General features: G+C 43.7%; 1 protein-coding gene across 1 annotated transcript in view; it reads right to left on the bottom strand.

Annotated features, from left to right (window-relative positions):
- Positions 1-21,014: 21,014 nt before the first annotated feature.
- LOC107109217 (amine oxidase [flavin-containing] B-like) overlaps positions 21,015-24,883 on the bottom strand; it is a 65,574-nt gene continuing 61,705 nt past the window's right edge. The window contains exons 14-15 of the mRNA XM_015409784.1: positions 23,350-23,412; positions 21,015-21,557 (exon numbers count right to left, since the gene is read on the bottom strand). Of these exons, the coding sequence (XP_015265270.1) occupies positions 21,399-21,557; positions 23,350-23,412 (222 nt within the window). The 3' untranslated portion in view covers positions 21,015-21,398. The remainder of the gene's footprint in view (positions 21,558-23,349; positions 23,413-24,883) is intronic.

Below are 24,883 nucleotides of genomic sequence, written 5' to 3'. Positions count from 1 at the left end.
TGCTGCAGCAGGGAAAGGGAAGAGCCAGCTAGCCTAATGCTGCCTTCTTTGTGATGGAGTTGGGGGTGGGAGGCTGTATAGGGGCCAGCATCTATCCCAACCCCCTGTCTTTTGACCATTGGCAAGGGAAGCATGATGAACATAGGGTGGGGCGAGTAAGCACAAGGGGTATTGAGCTCCGGGCTCCTGCTGCCCTTCCACAAGCCTCCCCTGTATCAGAGACCTCCAGCCATGCCAGCCCTCTGCGACACACTTCCCTACAAGCCACACAGGAATAGTCTAACCCATTGCCTCCCTCCTCTGCTGCAGTGCTGAACCCAACCAAAGCTGTGACAGCATCCTCTCGGGTGTGTTTCCCCCATTTCTGAGGAAGAACTTTGCTGTGACCTTAGCTAGATGCTGCACAGTGAGCAAGCTTAGCCAGAATTCATCTGGCTGGATGTTAAAGCAAAAGGGTGGATATGTTTTGGACTGTGATCTTTTAGCCCCTTTGGCATACTGTGTACAATGCCTTGCTGACTAGAAAAGAGTCAATGTAAGCCAAGTTATGGTGTTTTTGTTGGCAGAGTTCAGTGACGGTGCCACTCCAGACTGCAAGCAAAGGCTTGTAATATTATACTCCACTGTACAAGACATTTCTCTCAACCTATTAAAACTAGACATCAGGAAAGGAGAGTCTGAGCCTAGCTTTCTCCTAAGGATGCTGACTGGAACTAATATATATATATATTATGGAGGGAGATTCAACTGCACACCCCCTTCCCAGCAGTGTGAAGCACTGCAGTCCAGGCACTGGTTTACTGCCTCAGTGAGAGGTCTATTAATTACAGCATTGTTTTACAAACTTGAACACTTTTCTTGTTCATTTGAGGTGAAATCCTTAAGCTGCATTTCTTAGAAAACAAACATGCTTATTTTTGTATCCAGTACAAAGACATTCTATAACTTTGTTGCTGGAGAGAAATGAAGAGAAGTTTTAACTTGGTCTGTGGCTAACTCTGGCAAAAACCAAACTGGAGGCACTTGAAATTCATCCATGTGGAGGTTGGTTTTACTTCTTGTAGCATGTGGTAGACCTGGTAATTTTTGCTACATGGTTTATCACATTTTACGCACCATGTTGTGAACTGTCACTTTTTAAGCACTTTGCATGAAAGAATTTTCACATGCTGAGTTTTCACAGAATTAAAAAGTAAAGGTAAAGGTTCCCTTGCTCGAAAGCCAGTCAAATCCGACTCTAGGGTTGTGGTGCTCATCTCCGTTTCAAAGCCGAAGAGCCAGCGCTGTCCGAAGACATTTCCGTGGTCATGTGGCCGGCATGACTAAACACCAAGGTGCATGGAATGCTGTTACCCTACCACCGAAGTGGTACCTATTTATCTACTTGCAATTTCTTGCTTTCGAACTGCTAGGTTGGCAGGAGCTGGAACTAAGTTTCAACTAATTTAAGTTTCAGCTAATTGCCACCTTCTTGTTTATTTATTTGAATAGCTGAGTTTCCTTGAAAGGAAGGGGCTGAAGAGTCCTTGGTAGGATTATTCCTCTAGAATTAACATCCTTCCACCCCACCAAGAGTTTGAAACCTTCTTCCAGTTTAAGTTGTTCTTCCTCCCATTGAACTCTCTGTATCTTGGCCTTTGTGTCTACCATGTACTTGTGAATTTTAATAACAATTTCAATGTGCTTATCAAGGATGTGTTAAAAAAAACCAAGGGACTAAAGGAGAATAAGTACAAAAGCATTCACAGATGCAAAACTTTCCTGCCCTATCCTTCAGAACACTGAGGACTCTGAAAACCTTAGGTCGCAAAAGGCTACAGGAGGGAGAGCAGGCTTCAATAGACCCATCTTCAGCCACTGGTGCTTCTTTTGTCATAAGAAAGTGTGTTGGCATAAAAATGAGGTGGGGGTAAATTTCACCCAGCTCCCCATTTTCACTGCAGAATCTACGTCCCATGGCCTTTGTACACCAGAGTTCTGTGACCTCCAGCATGAGCTTTTTCTGAGATCTTTTTCTTCCTGGGGGAAAGGGATGAGTGAGTAAGAGAAGCTTTGGCAACCACCCTCCCCTAGTACTACTTGGATCCAACCCAAAATCTTTTCATAGAAAAAAAAAGTTTGTTTTTTTTGGGGGGGTGGGTAATAGACTAAGTTAAAACTTCTGTATCCTGCATTCTTAACTAAAATGTCAGAAACCAGTCTAAGGCTGGCATCTGAGCCAATACATCAGCAGGACTCAATAGTATAACAAAGTGATAAAAGTGGTAATAAATGGTTTTCTGAAAAGGAAATCTTTATTTCAGGTAATACTGTAGGTGTTTAGATTACCATTAGACTAATGATGTCTTGTTGATAAGGAACTCTGGCTTTGTTAAACTTCTTTTGTAAAATTGTTGATAAAGTCTGAACCTTGTTACGGCTGTAATTTAGCAAAATGTGTCTGTGAATATTCTTGGAATTGCCATTAAAGGATCCATTTAAGACCCTCTTTTGAAGATTTGAGTTGTTTCTAAAGATGATTTGTCACAAATAGCCTAATACTGGCAAACACATAAATATGTTCATATTCTTTAGGAAATACTTCAGAATTCTGCATGGATAGCAGTAGCAGTTCTGTCTGACCACCTTGGGGTGTGGGGGGAGGAGTATTTAAAGTCTGTCTGTGAAGCAGTGGCCATACAGCTAGAATTGCCAACCTCCAGGATGGGGCCTGGAAATCTGTTATTCAGATGACATAGGCTGTGGTCACATGGCAAGGTAATTGCGACTTGTTCCTGGCATAAATTTAATCAGGAATATTTTGTTTCGGGTTGGGATGATCGCGCATCCCTCCCTAAACTGCCAGCATTCCATGAGGAGGCTCTGGGCACTGTCTAGATGCAGCTGGCCCCTCTGTCCACAGCCTGCTCACCTGCAAGCCCGCCCAGCACTTCCTTCCCCACCCACTGGCTTCCTCCCCCAGCAACTTTCCACACCGCCAGCCCAATGCTGCTGGCAAGCTGGGTACGCTCCGGGCTCCCTCCCTTCCTCCTAATGCCACACCGGGGACTCCTGGGGTGGGCTCCACAGCCTGCTCACCTGCAAGCCCGCCCAGCACTTCCTTCCCCACCCACTGGCTTCCTCCCCCAGCAACTTTCCACACCGTCTCCAGCTGCCCAATGCTGCCCAATGCTGCCCAATGCTGCTAGCAAGCTGGGCTCCCTCCCCAGCACCAGGGGCTCCCTCCCTCCCTCCTAACACCGCATCAGGGACTCCTTGGGCGGGCAGGACCATGAGCTCTGCGCTGGATGTGCACTTGAATGTTTAAATATAGAATTTCTTCAGTGCGGGATTGCTCATGTGCTCAAAGGTGGAGGCTGGGGGTGGGGAACCTCATCACGCAAAGAATGGTCAGACGGCCCTAATCACAATCATTGTGAGAGATGGCTGTCCAGATCAGCAAAATCGTGGATTCAAAGCACAAATACTGGGAAAGTACTTGATTTTCCTGGTACAGGAAAACACAGCAGAGAACCAGGAGGATTGCGCGAGTGCGCCCCCTTTGGGGCGGGAGGCAGATTGGCCCATCTGATCAGCAAATTTAAATGCGAGAGGGAACAGCAGTGAAACCCAATCAAAACAACCATGTGACCACACCCGTAGATCAGTTTCCTGGAGAAAATGGCTGCTTTGGAGGGTGGATTCCATGGCATCATAGCCTGATAGGGTCCTTCCCCTTCTCGGGCTCCCAGGCTCCACCCCCAAATCTCCCAAGAGTTTCCCAACCCAGAGGTGGTAACCCTACATATATAACCTTCTGCTATAAATGACAAGTGCCATGCACACAAACCCAGAAGCTAAACACTTGTGCTCTATGCACATAGCCCCTCTTGTGTATGTTATTGGGGTACTTCTGTTGGGATGACTTCTGTGCTGAACCTAGCAAATTGCTGTTGCTAAATAAAAGTTCATTAGATTAAAAAAAATTATTAAGAAAAATGTTCAAAAATAACATCAATGACAAAACATCAACTAGTAACAGAACATCAACAAACATTATCAACAGCAGAGTTGAAATACCTATACTACAAGGCAGACTTCAGTACTACCTTATACAAAACTTAATATTTACATTAACAAAATTAATTTTTGGTTCCGATTTTGGCGACTCACAGAGCGGGTGTGCTCCATCACAGCTCTGATGTGAGCGTCTGCAAACATGCCGATGGGGGGGGTCCAAGTTGATCTTGGACCCCCCAGACCCCTTGTAGGGGGGTCTCAGCTTGGGGCGTGATAGGTGCCTCTCCCAAGGTGGAAGCCAAAGGATTGAGGCACCTTTTTGCCCTGATAGGCCTCCGTGGCACGGAGCCAGCATGGCACCAAGAGGCACACACCAGACAGAGCGTACAAGGATCCCGAGAAACTATTCTCTCTACATACCAAGCAAACGCAAGTACAAATATGAGTGAAGCCATGTTCCAGCAAACAATCGATAAATCGTTACTAGTAAAGCCACCCCAAAGCCCCAAACAAGCGGAAGGGGGAGGGGAATGCCCAATCCCAAAATGACTGAGTTTAAAGCGGGAGGCTGAAAGGGCGGCTCAAAGGAAGCGGATTACGATAAAGTGTGTGGTGGACCAGCAAGAAAGCAATGAATTCCAGACTTACAGAGAACTTTTAAACTTTCCTCTTGTATAAACAATGACACAGCGAGCAGAAAAAATGGCATTGAAAGCGAAAGTTATAATACGAACTGCAAGCACAGCATTGCCGGTCACCAGACCAGAAGTAACCACAGACCAACCTTAATCTCAAACTGGATACATTGCAAAAGGAACTCAAAGAAATTTCAGCGAGAAAGAAATAAAGTGGATGTTCCTGAAACAACAACGGAAAGCGGAAGATGGACCTGAGAAAGTGGAGGAGAAAGAAGAAGAAGAGGAGGAGGAGGACGAGGAGGAGGCTGGCAAAACTCTCTGATCCTAAAGCAGAACTAAAAATTAATTTGGACTTTGATAAGAGGAAAGGAAATTGCAAAATAGATTAACTCTGATAGCCTCTTGTTTATTTTTAATGCATAACTTTAATTTTATGATATATAAACCTTAGTTAAAGAGACTGTGAGTTTATATGCATTATTTTAGTTGGTGTGGAATACTATTGGATGATAAATTTATATGTCTGATATACAGAGTTTAAAGACCTGGTATGGAGGGAATGAGAGGACCAAATACTTTCCCAAGTTTGATCTGTTAAAGAATTCTCACAATCACACATTCAGGCTTTATGGAAAGATAAAGTAGATTTGCCATAGCAAATTAAAATATTATAAATTTTTGAAATCAAGCCTTTTGAAGAGGTCAATGGAGTACTAAGCAATTTTTCAACGGGGGTGACAGGTTTTAGCAAGTCTTTCTTCATTATGCAAGTGTGTTGCATAAGTGCTGTAACTGGAAATATTCTATCCAGGGGATGGTCTCCTGGATTTTAGATTCTAGTTGCAATTTACTGCATATTATTCAATTTTTAACAAAATAAATTTAATGTTGTTTATTTTTTCCCCAGAGCATATAAGAAATACTACCCAGTGCAGGAGGAAATAAAAATTCATTAGTAGTAATTTAGGAACAGGTAATTAAGACTTGCAAATTGTTACTATAGAACACTGGAAGAATACCCCCCACCCCATGCTGCACACACTGTCCCCTACTGTGTACATGGCCTCAGTCCAGAAGTGTAATTGAATCTGCTTCTGCAACTGAACCAACCAGTATTGTATGTTTGGGGCCATTTATGATGAGTTTGTTTTAGCATACAAAGTGCTGGTGTCATTCAGGAGCCACGGTCTTAAATCACATAATAATGTTTTGTGCACCGTTCCAAAACTTCATGCAGAGAAAAGCACTTCTTATGACCGCAGGAGCTGTAAATGGTATTCCAAGTAAGAGACTTTCATTAAAATTGTCATTCTCCCACTGTGTGCTTATTCCATGCTGCTTCTATAGCTAAAGAGCATCTTTGCCTCCCTATTTGCATTGAAATTTTATACACCCATTTTGATTCACCTTTTTATGCTCTGTCAACCAGATGAAATTTACTGTTAATAAAACTCTCTTTCTTAATCATTATGTGATTTTTTTAAAATGCTGATTTGCTAACTGAGCCAAATTTGTTACTCCTTCCAAAATACAGAACAAATATTGTTGCTATAGAAGTAATGCAGATGTTTGAGTCACTTGTGTTACATGGGCCAAAGCATTTGTGTACTGTGTTTTCAGAACCAACTGGATGAGCAGCTGATTCTTATGGTAATTCTCAGCTCTGCAATTAGGAGCCAAGAATTTCTTACCTCAAACCATTTTCAGTGTATATTCTGCAAGTTACCGGTATTTCTTTCCTCTTGCCTGAGTCATCTAGTAACAGTGGGGAAGTTCAGTTAATTTTAAACTGTGGGATTTATGCTTTTAGGGAGGCCCCCTTTAGATGACGCATATTTCAACTGCAAATCTATCGCAGCCTTTTGCTGGGACTTCCTACTAAATTTATGAGTTAGGGCCACGGACTTCCACCCCAAAATCTAGCCTTGATAGCACCACTGCCTAGCAAAGCAAGGGTTTTAAACCCACTTCTCTCCCCCCCCCCCAGACAGAAATCCCACTTTTGTACAGAAGGCCCTATTGCCTATATGGCATATTGTTTCCCATGCTAACTAAAATTCTGGAGTTTTACTGAAATAATGGGATAGTTTTCTATTGGCCTCAGCAAGGCAAATTTTCCCACAGTGACATAAGATGAAAACAAAGGATACAAGAAAAGAAGCATAATAATGTTTGTTTATATTTTAATGGATGCACACAGGCCCAGCCTGTTAGTGATAACTTGAGGTGGAGTGTCATTTTGTCCATATCTGTCCTATCCATATTTATTATTGTGCTTGAACAGTTTAACAATATTTAATTTTCCCCCTTCCAAAATGAGCTTCAAAATGTTGGCAGTTTTCACTTTGACCTCTTGACACTTGAGGCAAAGGGCAATCTTCAAGCTTACTATGCAATAACATAATTAATTATTACTAAGTTGCAGTGCTCCACTCTAGTGTATTTTATTTTAATCTCCATAGTCTTCTAACATGATTTAAATATGCAAATTTAAAATGCATGGTCAGAATCTCCTAACAATTAAGACATCGTTAATCTGTGTTAAGTGATCTTGAGTAGCTAAGTACATGAAAAATGCCTTGTTGGATCAGCAGATCCAGTTTGTTCAGCAAGAATCCCAATAGCCAGTAGCCATTAAAGTGACCTGTTGAAAAGTGGGGAAGGTGGCATGCTACAGCCCAATCTCATCAGATCTCAGAAATTAAGCCCTAATCCTACATAGTAGCAGCTGCGGAGTGAGTTTGGATGCTGAGCTACTGCAGGCTCAGTTCTGTGCTTGAAGTTCAAACAGGCAATAGGTGAGAGTAGGCTGGCAGTAAGAACCGTTGATCCATGGATTTTTTGGAGGTGATATGGATCCAGCTTTATCCTCAGTGGGACCAAGAGAAATTCTCCAGGAGGAAAAGCCCTTTCAAAGGTACTCCTCTGAGGTATTGGACACGGGCCTAACCAATGTTCCCTCTAAGCTGTGGAGTCTTGTGAGCAAAAATTCTACTTGGTGAGCGACTGGCATTAAAGTCGTGAGCAAGCAGTTTGACTACTTGCATAAATTAGTTTGCTCTGGAGCTGTCCCTTCCCGAGCCAAGACAAAAATGTGTGAGCCCGAGGCTAAAAAACTGTGAGCTAGCTCACCCTAACTCAGCTTAGAGGGAACACTGGGCCTAACTCCAGAGGAGTGTAAAGACAATGATGCCTCCTCAAAGGGGAGGGTGCCGCAGTTGGAGATAGACATGAAAACTTGGCATATGGAACTGCAGAAAAGAGACAAGGAATGTTTGGCAGGACTTTTACCTTTGCAATTGCAGCCCCAACACTTAGTACAGCCAGAAGACTTTGTAACAAACCCCTTTGGAGATTTCCAGAGAACTAGCAAATTACAGAATGATAAGGGAATAGGCACAGCTGTACAGCCAGATGTGGCCACACCGGCTCTGGCTGTAGGCTCCACCAGATGGAGCTTCTTCAGGGGGAGAGACTTGCATGAGGCAACAGGGGCATGAGCTAATGGCAACCCAGTGACATTGTGGGTGGGGAGCAGGAAATAGCAGATAGGCAGGGACAGGACTCCAGGGCTGGCTATCATCAGGCTCTGCTGCACACCGAACCCCTCAACGTGCCACGCACTGGGGCAAACATCAGCAGGCAACTAGAGGAGTCGGTAGGCAGGGACGTCATCATGGGCTTCATGGTGCCATATGGTGGCTCCAACATGAGGGCAGCGACTGAGGCAGTGGGTCTCAAGTGCATTCCTTGTGCAGCCCACCTTCTCCACCTCGTGGTGAAGGATGCTTTGGGGCAGGGTTCAGAGAATCCCTGGCATGTTGCTGGGTACCGCACGTACCAGCATATCCTCCAGAAATGCTGGCACATCGCGGCACACTTCTCATGCAGCAATAAAGACTCTTATCTGCTGTGTGAGAAACAGACACTGTTGGGTGTGCCAGAGCACTGCCTAATCAATGACGTCAGCACTCACTGGAACTCCACCTGTGCCATGCTCAAGCACCTGGTGGAGCAGAAGAGAGCCCTGACTGCCCTGATCTCAGAGAGCGGGGTCATTTGGGAAGAGAGCCAGCTCACCCAGGAAGAGTGGGTGATCATCTCTGATTGTGGAGCAATGTTCCCTCCCTCTGAGCTGTGGAGTCTTGTGAAAAAAAATCTACTTTCTGAACTAATGGCATTAAAGTTGTAAGTGATTTGACTACTGCATAAATTAGTTTACTTTGGAGCCATCCTTCCAAGCAAAGACAAAAATATGTAAGCCAGAGGCTAAAAACCTGTGATCTAGCTCACACTAACTCAGCTTAGAGGGAACACTGCTGTGGAGGTTCTTTGGCCCTTCAAGACCAACACAGACATGCTCTCATCTGACATGGCAAGTCTGGCTCTGGTCATCCCCGTAATCCACAAGGCTCTTGAGGGACTGGCCTTGTTGGTAGAGCCAGGTGCAGGACGTGCAGATCTTGCTCCAGTAGTGCACGTGCTGGTGAGGAGGCTGAAATAAGGGCTTGAGGCATGCTTTCTGCCTGTCTTTACCAAGCAGAAGGCATACATGTTGGCGACCATCAAGGGCAAGTTTGCCAAGTGGGTCAATGAGTTCAATTGCTGGAGAGACAAACTCTCCTGGCAGATTGAACACAGGCAGGCCAGTGGGGGTATGTTGCTGGGAGCTGAGAAAGTGGGTGGCAAAAGCAGCTCAGCAGTTGCTCTTCCCCAACCTTTCCAGCCAGGTCATGTCCCCCCTGAGGCCCCCACCATGAAGTCTGCTGAGATGGCACTCATTGGGTGGCTCATTGTCCCTTCTGGGAGCGGTAGGCCCGTGAGACAGGACATGGTGGCGGCGATGGTGAGGGATTACTTTTTGGAGCCCTGAGAGTCACAGTCCACCTGCCTGCTGAGCTACTGGGCCATGAAGGACTGGCTGGCCCTCTCTGCCATGGCCCAAGGGCTCCTCTCATGCCCTCCGACAAGCCTGCAGAGCGAGCACATTTTTCACATGTGGGTGACATTGTCAGCTCACATTGCTCTTGCCTGAAGCCCTGGACAGTAGAGGTCTTCCTCAAAGTTAACTTGCCACTGTTTGGCTTCCCAGACCTGGACTTTGAGGTGGACTGAAGTGAGCACATTCTTGTCCCTGCATCCTTTTTCAATCTGTGCTGGGAAGTTTGGGGACAAACACTCTTCCCAAAATTAAAACTAGAGAGAGACCAGAGAGAGCCACATCCCCCAAATCATTCTGATTGGCAGATAGATTTCCCCCAACTGGCACTCTCTCATTCAGGCCACCCTCCCCAGAACACCTCCATAGAACCCCAGTTGCTATGCAGCACTAGGTGATGTAGGTTCACTCTAGGTATCCATCCCCAAACAAAAACTGAATGCTGGTTTAAACAGTGGCAAAAACAGTCTTCACTCCAGCTGGGAAAATGGCCAATCCCAGACAAACACTAAAAAAAACCCCCACAGGAGTACCACAAAGATTGACATAATCACCACCTGAGGCATTTCTCTTTGCAGGGGTTGGAGTGGGGGAGGGCCCATGATGAGGGGCAGCCGGCTGCACCTAGGCTAAGGTTCTTTCATATGGGACAGTGATAGCTGGTGAGTGGCTGCTGAGAGACGAGGATCAGGGTGGACAAACAACACCTCTCCATCTCACTTTCTGAGGCCTTCCCTGGATTGACTCAGTGGGTAAGGGTATGCTTGTGGACTGACTGGGCAGCAGTCCCACAAAATACCACTACTTAGAATTTGAGTCTTTCATTTGGGGTGCTACTCTAGCTCGCCTCCCCGTGGTGCACCCTGGGTAATGCTAAAGAGCTAGAACATCACTCAGGTAGGCAATCCCAGGATCCCCCATCCACACTGCTCAGTGAACCATTGGCCAGACAAGTAGTCCTTCTCGGGATTACTTGACAAGGAGTAAAGGGGATACTCAGTCCTGTAGAGTTGGCATGTCCAACAAAAGCTGTGGGTTCAGCTGCTTGGAAGGGAAGTAGTTGGAGAGGATCAAACCAGGGTAGCTAGGCTTTGAGTGCCACAAAGATACATGGAGCAATGTTTTTTAAAGTTTAACAGACTAATACTAGTCTATTGTGGTAAAACTACAATCTGGATAGGAAAGAAGAGAGACAGGATGAGAGATGAAAGATAGGGTAGTACTAGCTAAGGGTGGAGGCAGGTGGTATGTGTGGGAGAGGTGAAAAAAAGTTGTTTCCCTGAGATCTCCATTCTACATTTCAAAGGGATAGGGACAGGAGAGAAAACACAGGAAGGAAAGATCAGTGTGAGAATGACTATCCAGCTATCAGTCTCTCTTACTATGAAGTCTGGAGGAAGTTGAGCCAGGGAAAGCACCTTCTTCACTCTGAGCATGTCATGCTGTGTATTCTTTGGAAACTCCCAAGCAGTGCATCTGATCTTACAGGTGAGGTGACAATTTAGGGGGGTGTCATGGAGAGAGATTAGATAAGGTTGCGTGGAACCCACTTTCACCTATCCTTCCTTTCCCAGTTTCCCCAGGTCTGGGTGGGGAATGTCTGGCTTGAAGTTTCGAATGCAGTAATGCCATACAGGTTGGCAGTAGGGATGTGCATTCCTTTCAAATGAACCAAAAAAGCTGAATTGCCAAAAGCTGAATCAGATTCCCTAATCTGATTCAGCTGGCCAAACAGGGACTCCCCAAATGGATACTGTATATTTGGCATCCATTCGGGGAATCCCTTTGCTTGGCAAGGAAGGGAAAGTGTTTAAACTTAAAAAAATGTTAAATACCTTCCCTTGGCTGGGGAGTCACGCCACGAAGGCAGCACTAGCCCCAGAAGCAAGGGAAAGTGTTTTAAATTTAAATGCTTTTCCTTCCTTCCACTTCGGCCGGCAGGCCAGGGAAGGTGGGGGGCTCACTCCAGGCCTTCCCCAGCTCCCCCGCTTTGGTGGGCAGGCTGGGGAAGGCACAGGGAGGGATTTAAAATGCCTCCCCACTGCTTCCAGGGCCTTCCCCAGCTCACCAGCCATGGTGGGTGGGCCAGCGAAGGTGGGGAGGCTGACTCCAGGTCTTCCTCAGCTCTCCCACTTCAGAGGGCAGGCCAGGGAAGGCGGGGGGGATAGCTTGGGGGGGGAGCAGGCTCCCATCACTGAAGGGAAGACAAATTACCTTCCCTTCAATGAAGGGAGCGTGCTGCCTCTGGAGCGTGACTCGGGGGGGGATTTAAACTTTAAACCTCTCTGGAGTCGCGCTACAGAGGTGGCACACTCCCTTAATTGAAGGCAATTTGCCTTCCCTTCAGTGATAGGAAACCCCCCTTCAAGGGGGGATTATTATATCCTATGGGAACTGTCCCCATATGGTATAATTGAGCCAAATCCGGCTAGTCTGATAATCCCCTATCAGCAAATACTGAAATTCTTCCCATCTATATCTTGTGGCTAATAGCCACTGATGGACCTCTGCTCCATATGTTTATCCAATTCCCTCTTGAAGCCGTCCATGCTTGTAGCCACCACCACCTCCTGTGGCAGTGAATTCCATGTGTTAATCACTCATTGGGGAAAGAAGTACTTCCTTTTATCCGTTCTAATTTGACTGCTCAGTAATTTTATTGAGTGCCCACAAGTTCTTGTATTTGGAGAAAGAGAGAAAAGTACTTCTTTGCCTGCCTGCTCTATCGAATGCATAATCTTGTAAACCGTAAACCATCATTTCTCCAAGCTGAAGAGCCCCAAGCGCTTTAACCTTTGTTCATATGGAAAGTGTTCCAACCCTTTTATCATTCTAGTTGCCCTTTTCTGCACTTTTCCCAATGCTATACTATCCTTTCTGAGGTGTAGTGACCAGAATTGCACACAGTATTCCAAATGAGGTTGCACCATTGATTTATACAGGGACCTGTATAAATGTTGGTCCTGTTAGGTTTCTGTGTGGCACAGTTGCACTGCCACTGTGGCACTTGTTCTGGAGTGTTAGGCTCCTGGCAAACAAGCAACCTCCCAACAGTTCATTTTCCCTGAGATTCTTCAGGAGAGTCTGACTGCTGGGTGCCTGCCTGCTTGCCTGCCTTGCTGTGTGTCTGCTGGCTGGGTTAGGTTTTTTCATCCCCTTTGTGGAAACAATGGAGGGAGTGGGGTGATCTCTTTGGGTGCCCATAGAATTGGACCCACTGGTCCAATGTCTTTGGGACTTGGGGGTTCATGTGAGGAGAGGCTCCAGTAGCTATCCTGCAAAATTGTAGCCTCTCTCTCAAACCCCCTCCCCCCAGCACTGTGGGAAAATTTAGATTTGTTTTCCCACCATAGAGAACAATAAAGGGAATGGGGGCAACCTGTTTGGGGGTCCATAGAATTGGACCCCCTGGTCCAATCTTGTTGGATCGTGGGGCTTCTTTTGGAAAGAGGCTCCAGCAGCTTAACCTGTGAATTTGGAGCCTCTCCCTCAAGCCCCCTCCCCCCAGCCCCCGGTTGGTACCCTATAAGATGTCATCATTGACTTTAATGGCCCATAGGGTATAATGGAGCCAAATATTCAGCCCTCCCAAATACCATCCAAATCAGCTAGCATTGCCAAAAATGGTATTTAGGGTCTATTCGGGGGGGCAAATATGATGCACCCGAAAACCCTCGAATCCGAATATCACCAATTTTTAGTGCACATCCATAGTTTTGACTTGACCTGCACAGACTAATCCGATAAATTAATAATTTGAGTTTTTAATTTGGATTATATTTATTTGTTGCTTTATTTCTCCACCCCATTTACAAATCAATGAAATATACATACAGTGTGGTGTAGTGGTTAGAACATCAGAAGTATCCGGGAGACCCAGGTTCAAATCCCCACTCTGCCATGGAAGCTTGCTGGGTCACCTTAGGCTGGTCATACTCTTTCAGCCTAACCTACCTCGCAGGTTTGTTGTGATGATAACATGGAGGAGAGAACATTGTATTGACAAATGTCAGCTCCCCACTGGGGAGAAAGGTGGGGTAGGAACATAAGAACATAAGACTAGAAAGGTAAGCCCAGTAGCCTGTTGTTGTTAGAGCTCTATACCTTGTGGCTAATAGCCACTGATGGACCTCTGCTCCATATGCTTATCTAATTCCCTTTTGAAGCCGTCCATGCTTGTAGCTGCCACCACTTCCTGTGGCAGTGAATTCCAAGTGTTAATCACTCTTTGGGTGAAGAAGTACTTCCTTTTATCCGTTCTAACCCGACCGCTCAGCAATTTCATGGAGTGCCCACGGGTTCTTGTATTGTGAGAAAGGGAGAAAAGTACCTCTTTCTTTACCTGCTCTTTCCCATGCATAATCTTATAAACCTCGATCATGTCACCCCTCAGTCGTCTTTTCTCCAAGCTAAAGAGCCCTAAGCGCTTTAACCTTTCCTCATAGGGAAAGTGTTCCAACCCTTTTATCATTCGGGTTGCTCTTTTCTGCACTTTTTCCAAAGCTATAATATCCTTTTTAAGGTGTGGTGACCAGAATTGCACACAGTATTCCAGATGAGGTCGCACCATTGATTTATATAGCGGCATTATGATATTGGCTGATCTGTTTACAATACCCTTCCTAATAATCCCCAGCATAGCATTGGCCTTCTTTATTGCAGTCACACACTGTCTCGACATTTTCAGTGAGTTATCTACTACGACTCCAAGATCTCTCTCTTGTTCAGTCTCTGCCAGTTCAGACCCCATCAATGTGTATTTATATTTAGGATTTTTGGCTCCAATGTGCATCGCCTTGCATTGGCCACATTGAACCCCATTTGCCATGTTGACGCCCACTTGCCCATCCTTGACAGATTCCTTTGGAGTGCCTCACAATCCTCACTGGTTTTCACCACCCTGAACAACTTCGTATCATCGGCAAATTTAGCCACTTCACTGCTTACTTCCTTTTATCTGTCCTAACCCAACCGCTCAGCAATTTCATGGAGTGCCCATGAGTTCTTGTATTGTGAGAAAGGGAGAAAAGTACTTCTTTCTCTACCTGCTCTATCCCATGCATAATCTTATAAACCTCAATCATGTCACCCCTCAGCCGTCGTTTCTCCAAGCTAAAGAGCCCCAAGTGCTTTAACCTTTCTTCATAGGGAAAGTGCTCCAACCCTTTTATCATTCTAGTTGCCCTTTTCTGCACTTTTTCCAAAGCTATACTAACCTTTTAAAGGTGTGGTGACCAGAACTGTACACAGTATTCCAAATGAGGTCACACTATTGATTTATATAGGGACATTATGATATTGGCTGATCTGTTTTCAATACCCTTCCTAATAATCCCCAGTAGAAATCCAAATAGAAATGAATTAAATACATAAATTCTTTGTTACGAATTTTATGAAACAATAGATTTTGTTAAATGGAAGATTTTCTATGAAAAAAATAAATACTGGAAAAATTTCCAACCTATATGTTTGCATTGTTCCCACTCTCATGGCAAGACATTTTCATAAGTTTTATTACAAACAACATTTAAAATTATATTATGTTCAAATGTGTGCAATAACAGAAAGCAAGAATTCCTAAATAAAATGGAAACTCATAAAACACTGTATATGACAATGTTTATTCATTTAGGTTTTAAAAAGGTTCACAGCTGCCAGATAAAAGTATCTAGAAGACATATTGAATCAAAAAGGAATGCAAGAAGGGACTCAATAGAGAGACAGCCACCATAGAGGCACTTGAGAAAAACACCACAGTTATATAAGGCACAAACAAACCATAACTTACAGAATCCATATCTCTGTAATGTAATGTCATTGTTGATATACAAAACAGACAAACACAACTACTAGTGACGGGTATGTGATCCAAGAAGGAAAACAATCAGCTGCAGCAAGTAATATATTTAATGTTGAAAAATCACCTGATTTTGAACATGTTAATTTGATTTCTCTTAGAACAGAAGCTAAAGATTTGAGAAGGTTTCAGGGAAAAGATGCTGGAAGGAATACAAAGGGTAGATTTTTGTAGCCCCTTCTAATTGCACTGCTTATATTTGCACAGAGAATTCAAGAGGGGGAGACTCCCATGGTTTATCTCTTCCATTTTTAAACAGTCTTCTAGTGTATAAAATTCTTTTTTTCAGAGGCAAGTATTTTCTTTTCTCTCTCTGCAGAGTTAATGTTAATTTTAAAAGCCTGCCACTGGACATAGTTCTGATGCTAGCCAGCCTGGTCTTCAAAACTAATGCTTCTATACCGGTATCTTGCATACAACATGCTAGTTTCAGTACCTAAAAGTAATAGATCATTGCTGATAAGGTCCTGTCTGAAGCAAGGGGTTACCAAATTCTAAATCAGGAAGGGAAGGACAGCCCTTTAATAGCCTGAAGGAAGGCAAATGATGTTGCTATTTTGAGCTACTCTGGGTCTGGATGGGCGACTACCTTGGAGCCCAGTGTAAGTGGTGCTGAGCTCCATGGAAGAAAAGCAGATGAGAGGGAAGTAGAGTAAGTACACTTGGGAATAAATTAGTAATCATTTGTCAAGGAGAAACAATAGGAAAGGCAAACCTGAGCCACTAAGCTGCATCCCATTCATCACCCACCACTTTACAGTGACTCACCTCAGGTGTCCTAAGCTTCCTGTATTTGCTGCCTAGTTGGTGCAAAAAACTGTGCAGGACTTCCAGACACCTGGCAGGATACCAGATATGGTTGGTGAGCTTTGGGTTTTTTGTTGGCTCACAGATTGTGCAGGCTGAAAGAGGGATGTGGTTTGTGGATATTTCTTCTACTTTTCATTGAGTATTTTAAGACATTCTAAGAAAAAATTGATAGGATTCTACCCTAACATATTGTCTTGTTCGGTGCAGACATCATTTACCACACTGGCTTTATATGATCCCCTCTTGTTATGTAGATGGGCTAGTGATCAGGACAAGCTCAACTCAGATTGACCTGAGTAGGGGTCATGTTTGGTTTGTGGAGATCAAATTCTTTTGAAGCCTGGAGATTTATCAGTGTGAATATATCTCCTAAGTTTACTTCTTTTGGGTCTACTTAGCTGACTTAAGTGCTAGCAGGCTAGTGATTTCAAAATGCTGGCTTTGTTCCAGCACTTAAGAATGTGCTTGATTCCCACTGATATGTCTGATACAGAAATTATCTAGATCAAGGCATTCTATATGAGAATATTTCTAAAACATGTTTGATATAGAATATTCATTTGACCGAATGCAATTCAGGTCTCCTTTATTTATTCATTCATTCATTTAAAACCCAATTTTGGCCCTCAAGAGCTTATAAACATTAAAAAACCAACTGTGTCCACTGTTAACTCTCTCACTGCTAAACACTGAAGCTGATTCCCTGACCACATTGACATCAAGAACACCAGTACAATGGCTACAGCTAGACAGCATATATACAGATAACAATGCTTTAAAAAAGATCAAAATTAGGGGCAATTAATAGACACAGAACAGCACACATTTGGGCTTTCTTTGTTATTCCCCAGACTCCACCACTTTTGCATATCTTTCTCATGCTAGCTTTGAAATGTAGGATGACATCCATAGTACTTTCCCATAAGAAACAAAAGGTTAAACTTTCATCATAATCTTTCAACAGCTTTCATTAGTGTTAATGATATTGAGGCATTTGCAGTTCACTGGACCCCATGTGTGACTACTGTATAAAAGGTAAAGGTTCCCTTGCTCGAAAGCCAGTCGAGTCCGACTCTAGGGTTGCGGTGCTCATCTCCGTTTCAAAGCCGAAGAGCCAGCGTTGTCCGAAGATGTTTCCGTGGTCATGTGGCCGGCATGACTAAACACCAAGGTGCACGGAACGCTGTTACCTTCCCACCGAAGTGGTACCTATTTATCTACTTGCAATTTCTTGCTTTCGAACTGAAATTGGCAGCTCATGAAATTGCCCTCATCCATTGTATGCCAAAACAAGTGAATTCATTGTCCACAGTACACATACCTCTTCCTTTGTGTCTGGAATTCCAAAGTGACAAATAGATTCTCTGACTCCCATCAAAACTAAATTCATTGTCCACAGTACAAATACCTCTTCCTTAGTGTCTGGAATTCCAAATAGATTCTCTGACTCCCATCAAAACTGCTGGCCTCAACAAACTGTGTGAAAATGTTGCCTTTTGCCATTTCAGAACTGGGCAAACATACATACATACACACACATACTTTGGAGACGTGGCCTATCACAGCCATGGCTGATTGGGACACACATGCTTTGGAGATGTGGCCTATCACAGCCATGGCTGATTGGGGTATTTGAAAAAGTGGGCTTTGCACACAAAAGCTCATACCTTGAATAAACCTTTGTTGGTCTTAAAGGTGTCACTAGACTCTAAATTTGTTCTACTGCTTCAGACCAACATGGCTGACTACCTGGATCTATGTCCATGGCTGAATGGGGTCAAACTGAGAGGAGCGCCATGATCAAAACACACTTCAGTATACTAACACATTAGTTTGGTTTTGGTGTTTTTAAAAATTATATGCCCAGCAGCAAATATGCTATTTTTACTAAATCAGTAAAGTGTAAACATTTTAATAATGTGGTGGATTGCTAGTCACATATGGCAAAAGTTAAAAGCCCTGCACAGAAGAACAACCACTGGCTAAAAATGTCAACCAAATCCACACCTCTTGCAAGTTGCCATTAACACTGATTTGCCATTAACACTTTTTGTAATGGATAAAGAAATACTCTCCACCATGCCCAGACTGAGAGCTGAGGGCATCTGGTTTGCTGCTGAACTGACACAGTGCTGGAGTCAATGTGCCTGTGGTATGGTTGCCAACTTCCAGATGGAACCTGGAGAGCTCCCAGAATTACAATTGAACTCAAGACTACAGAGATCACTTCCCCTGAAGAAAATGCCTCCTTTGGAAGGTGAATTCAATGGTGTTCTATCCCACTGAGTTCCTTCCCCTCCTCAAACCCTGCCCTCCCAAGGTTCCACTTCCAAATCTCCAGGAATTTCCCAATGTGGAGTTGGCAATCCTAGCCTGTGGCCTGATGATCCTGCAAGAGAGTTTTCATGGGGTTTTTTTTATTGTACTGTTGCTTGGCATTGCAATTTTTAAAAAATATGTACAATACAAAGGAGTAGTTTTAATTTGAAGTCACTATGAGGACTGGTGTTCAGGGAGGTAAGTGAAAAACATGACTCTAAGATCTCGGCCTAGCTACCTCTGTGTTAGATTGCTTTTGACATTAAAATGTCTTTTTTCAGAATGGGCTATTATTTACCAGGTGATGTTTTTTACCTCCATGCTATGAACAGCTGCCCACTTCCTCACATATTAAGTCTGTTAAATGAACAGGCCACCCCCCCCACACACACACACCTGGTACTGTTGACAACCCTATACAGAACCCTGCTCTCTTTCCCCTCCCAGTCCCAGTCACCTCAGGTATGATTAGCACTATCAACTCTGAAAAGCTGAGGAAGAAACATGGTTTGAATCCAGTTTTTCCTTCCTCTCTGATTTCCCTGTCTAACTATTAATCAAGGCTGGCAGCCATTTTTGTTAGGTCATCTACATAGTTGAGATGCATTCAGTGCTTTTTCTGCTAAAAAGAGGGGGCAGTACTCATATATCAAGTCACCCCAATTTCTGCCACTTTCCCCCTCAGGACTTGGAAGAGCCCCCCTCAAAAAAACAGTTAACCCAGTACCAGTGAGTACCACCACATACACACAAAGCCCTGATTGCATTGCAGATGTTGGCTTTGGTCCCTCATAAGTAATGTTTGTAGTATTTCTGCAAAATCATCACCAGGAACCTATTTCATTCACTAATTTCATTTAGCTAACTGGGTTTAAGGTAACACACTTAAATAATATTTTTCTTTAGGTCGATTTGAGCTGTGTTTTTTGCTCACTCCAGCCACACATTCCTTACTTACAACTATACCCACAATTGTCAAATGTTTACTTTAAGTGGCTTATCTTGTCCTATCTAATGCATGTAGCTCCAACACAGAACCAGTTATACTCTCAGAATTAAAATATCAATAACTACAATCACCTCATCTCGACTGAATGTTAGCTGCTGATAGCTCAATGGGCTGCTAAATGTCTTTCAATTCTGTATTCTTTCTAATGTCCAATACAAACAATGCATGACATGAGTCTCCATCCCTCATACTTGGAAAGAAAAGCATAGAGACTGTTTCTTCATAGAAATCAAAAGCCTGGGGAGTAGCAGGGGGGCTGTACTTGTTTCCTGACCATGCTCCACTTCTGTCTGTGTAAATCCACATAAAAGCTCCTTTGCACAAAACCTGCCACTAATTTTGTTCAGCTCCAGTTACAAACTGCTAACTGGAATGCTTCTCACAGTGCCGGGAGTATGAAAGAGCACATGATCCAGGCAAAGAGTCTCCTAAATTTGCAACAGTCATATTCAGGTATTTGATATGAATGTTCCAAAATCCATGAAGGAGGTTACCAAATTCTATGTGATTGGCTCCCATGACATGGTTGGAACATAAACAGGGCAGATTGGCCATTACAGCCACCAGGACTTTTCCTGTTTGGCCAATGAACTACTTCCCCAAGTTGGGCCATGTGGCCCCACAGCTCAGAAAGGTAGTGCCTGGCCAAGCAGAGAAGCTGACTCTTTCTCTCATGTAGGGGTGTGTGTGTGTCAAGAAGTAGGGCCCCTTTCCAAGGTCGCTTGCCCCCCTAGTCCACCCCTGACGATATAGGCATAGCTCAGTACTTGGTGTGCAGAAGGTCCTGGGTTTAATCTATCATAATTTCCATTTATAAAAATTTAGAAAGGCTGGGGGGGGGGAACCTCTACCTGAGAACTTAAAATGTAGCTATTGGACAGAATAGACAATATTGAGCGTGAGGAACCAATGATCTGATTCAATATAAAGCAGTTCTTTAGAGACTTTTAAGTTTGATAATTTCTCCCGTGGTGCTGTACTTATATCTTAAAGACATAAGAAAGGAAAAGTAACATTGGAAGTCACCCTTAACTGGGATCTGAACCTATGCTGATAACATTCCATAACTCCAGGAACAGAAGAAAGGGAGGAGGGAGAGGTCATAATGATACAGTAACACTAGTGCCACAGAGTCCCCTTCATCCTTTGGTCTGGCCCCACATATTTTTGGGAGATCTGGTTAAGGTATATGGTATATGGAATCATAAATCTCAGTCTTAAAATATTCGCATGTATGTACTGGATCCACTCAGGTGTGGTTGCTCTTGCATTACTGGAGCTACACATAGGTGGATATTAATTCTGAATGCTTAATTGTTCTAGGAACTATACTGGAGTGACAGCTTCAAGAATATTGTCTTTCTGGTAATATTTAATAATAGGACCTGAACAGCAACAACAAGTGTTGCTAAAAATATAGACTGTAGTCCATGTGTTGCTTTCTTGGTAAAATTTATTCATTTGCTCCTCCTCACTCAAAATGAAATTTCCTCTCCTTTACTTATTAGGCCCCCAAAAACACTGGAGACAAAGGAAAGGTTCACACACAAAGGAAAGGAGCTACTTGCCTCCTACTGTGCAATAATTTTCACTATGACACTGTGGTGAGATGAATGTGGAATCTGATTTTGTTTTTAGAAAACTGGTGTGAACAGACACTGTGCTCCAGGCTCCCATACATTTTGTGGTGGTGGCCAACTGTACAGTAGCTTAGGAAAAAGCATTAGTTCTGTTCACAAGGTGAATGTATGAGATAATAGCAATAATCACTGCACAGCAAGAGTAAAATGATTTGTGCAAATGCACGCAAAGGAAAACAGTTTCACATTAATATATTCGCACCAGCAGGCCCTTTTTATATGCGAAGAGTCCAGCTACAGACACCGATGCAAAAAATGTAGAAAATCCTATCAGCTTCAGCAGTCCTGGTACAGAGGGCAGGTTCCTTTCCCAAAAGGTACTAGTGATTGGCAGGGCTGGGACATCCTAGATGGAAGAACATTAAAGATTAGGGTGGGCTCATCACCACTGGCAGAACAAAGCACGAGAAATTTTCACACACCAGAAACCGAGGTTTATTTAAATGAACTGCACTGGCTCCCAGTTGAATACTGAGTCAAGTTCAAGGTTCTGGTTTTAACCTTTAAAGCCTTATGTAGTCTGGGACCGACATAATTTTTGGACCATGTCTCCCGGTATGTCCCTCAAAGAGTGTTATGCTGTATGGACCAACATCTGCTGGTGATCTCCACTTAGGAGGTCCACTTAGCCTTGACCAGAGCCAGAGCTTTTTCGGTTCTGGCACCCGCCTGGTGGAACACTCTCCCAAGAGAGGTCCAGGCCCTGCAGGACGTAATGCAGTTTAGCAGGGCCTGTAAAACAGAGATGTTCCCCCAGGCCTATGGTTGAGGCAGCAAGACCTATTAATATTGGCCTCTCTCTGCCTAAGGTTGCCAGGTCCTTCCTAGTCCCTGGAGGGGGCGGGGACATCCCCAATGCAATGACATCACTCATGTTGGGGATTGCTGTGCCATGCGCCTGTACTCCCAGCGGCGAATTCACTGCATGGAGTTCAGGCATTTAAATGGTGTCCTTTAAATGTTTTTGGCAAGAAGCAGGGGGGTGCGCCTGAACTCCAAGTGACAAATTCGCTGCTTGGAGTACAGGTGTGTGGCCGGTGGCCACCCCTCTTCTTCCCCTCCAGCTGGTTGGTAAGCCATGTGCTCCTGCTGATCAGCTGGAGGGGGGGGGGAGGGGGGCTGCCAGTGGCTGCTGTTGAGGGTGGGGCTTGGGGTGGGGCTCCCTCCACTAGCCAGCTGGTCAGCGGTGGGCAGGATCCCACCAAATCAGGGGATCCCCCACCCCCACATGGGGACTGGCATCCCTACCCCTGGATTGTTCTTCTAATCTGACCATCTCCCTCAGCCTCAGTTACTAGCTACCTGCACACATATGTGGAGTTTTACTCAGGAACAGAAGTGTCAATTGGTGCCATTGATTGTTATTTGATTATCGATTGATGTTTATATCTGGGTTTCAATGATTGTTTATATTTATGCTTACTATATTGTTGTAACCCACCCTGAGCCTTGCTATGCAGGGGAGGATGAGCTAGAAGTCAAATCAAATCAATCAATAATGAAAGCCCTGGTTGTTAGGGACCTTTTTTTTGCTCTGCCTCCCCATATTCTCATGCTAATCTAAGGAGAATTCTTTTCAAATGGGGCAAGACTTCATTTATCAAAATTATAACAAATAAAGTGATCACATTTAAAATAGAGAATGGACATTTGCTTTATTGTTTTGTGTTTCTGATGCCATGTTTTAATGACTCATTCAAAGGAAGCAGCCCTAGCACTACTGGCTCAAGCTTTATTGCTAACAGTTGGCAACTATAACTCCTCCCTTATTTCTCTGACCAGAAGTTGCATGTCCAATTCCTTACTGACTAATTACAGCCATTATTGTAGCTCCCTCTGTTGGTCAGGATAACTTTCTCCTTGGGGCATAAACAAAAAGAACCCCCAGAAGACAACAAAACCCCAAACAACCCTGCTTGTGTACAAATGCATAAAGCAATAAATGTATGCATTGGCAATGAAAATGGAAAGTTCCAAGTTGGTCATTATTCAGTATCTACTGAAAAGATACCAGTCAATTTCATTATACCTGTATATGAGCATGCATTGCATCTTTTGAGGAGATGCTCTAATAAATTAAGCATTATTTAACCTCAACATTATCAGCAAAAGAAAATTGCAACTAAATAAAAACTTACAAGTGATTCTGGTTCTGATTTCCAAATTTCTCCTTGTGAAATTTTTCCCATAGTGAAAAGTATCTGAAAAGGGAGAACATCTCTTATTAAGTCTGATTCATTCTTGAGTGGGAGAAACACACATGATTTTCACATTCCACAATTAGGGGCTGCTGGCACAGCCAAGGTAAAGGCTTAGAAAACTATTGTATGTTGAAGGCACATCAAGATTTCAAATGTTATTGAACTGAGTGGGAGTTATACAAATGAATACATTATGTAAATTCATTAAGAGGATCAGCATCAGTGAACAAATCTCTTGCTGAGCCAGTTCAATACACAGAAAACATTTTCCACATGTAAGCAGACATGAGAATAAATCTTGCACCCGCAACAAAACTTCAACAGCTAAACATTAATGCTCTTCTGGGAACAGATCTGAATACTGCAACTCTATCTTCATCCCCAGCATCCAGTTTCAGGCAAATATTGTGATTTAAACACGCTGTATAATCTACCAGAAATCCTTTTAATATAAATGTTATTAGAATGAATGGGCATTGCTCATTGCATTGGCCATATTAGACTGCAATCGATGGCAGCATACCTGTTGGCAGGGTGAGTTTGGGGGAATGAGATTCCCCACTTTTCCTCCAAATTGCACAGCATCCAGGAAGGGGGAAGGAGGCAGTGCATTTACCGGCACCAAAGGGAAGAAAGGAAAGTCAAAAAGGGAGACACACCAAATGCCAGAGAAGCAGACAAATCCAAAAAGCTAAGGTAAAAATTTAACATGAAATTCCCTTTTTTAGGAGGATCAAAGTATATTTGTCAGATGTTATATATTTTTATAGATTCCCTCTTGTAGATTCCCTCGTGCTGTTAAAGCATGAAAAAGTCCTGCTGCATTTACAATGCTTGGCAACAATGTATGCCTTCAGAAAACCAAGTCTGGCCTGTGACAGGTTCAGCTGTGAATAAAAAGAATCCTGGAAACAGTCTGATTATGCTTGGAGATCCTGTGAATACCATCAAGAGCACTGCCCTGGGGAATTCAGCCAATAAGAAAGAGAATCAAACAAGCTGAAGAAAATGTGCCTCTTCTGTACAGTTGATGACCTAGCCATAATAAAAGTAAGGAAAGTTAATCTGTAGAGACAAGGAAAATGTCCACCAAATTTTATGAATCAACATTTGCTGATGGTCCCTGGCCCTAGGGATATTCGACTTGCCTCAACTAGGGCCAGGGCTTTTTCGGTCCTGGCCCCTGCCTGGTGGAATGAGCTCCCATCAGAAATTAGGGCCCTGTTAGAGTTTTTAAAGTTCTGCAGGGCCTCCAAGATGGAGCTCTTCCACCAGGCCTTCAGTTGAAGCAGCATGTATCCAATTCAATCTGGCCTCTGGCCTCCTCCCTCCAATGAGTCGCTCTTATGTGTCTGTTGAGGTATAATTTATTTTAAAGAATTTAGTGTTGTACTTATTTTATTGTATTTATTATATGTATTTTGTTAGTTTGTTTTTATTATGTAAATCTGCACTCAGCAGATTATTATTG

Source organism: Gekko japonicus, unplaced genomic scaffold, assembly GCF_001447785.1.
Source record: "Gekko japonicus isolate JY-2015 unplaced genomic scaffold, Gekko_japonicus_V1.1 scaffold4, whole genome shotgun sequence".
Classification (NCBI taxonomy): Eukaryota; Metazoa; Chordata; class Lepidosauria; order Squamata; family Gekkonidae; genus Gekko; species Gekko japonicus.
Note: the sequence above shows the minus strand (reverse complement) of the source record. Positions and strands in the feature narration are given on the sequence as shown.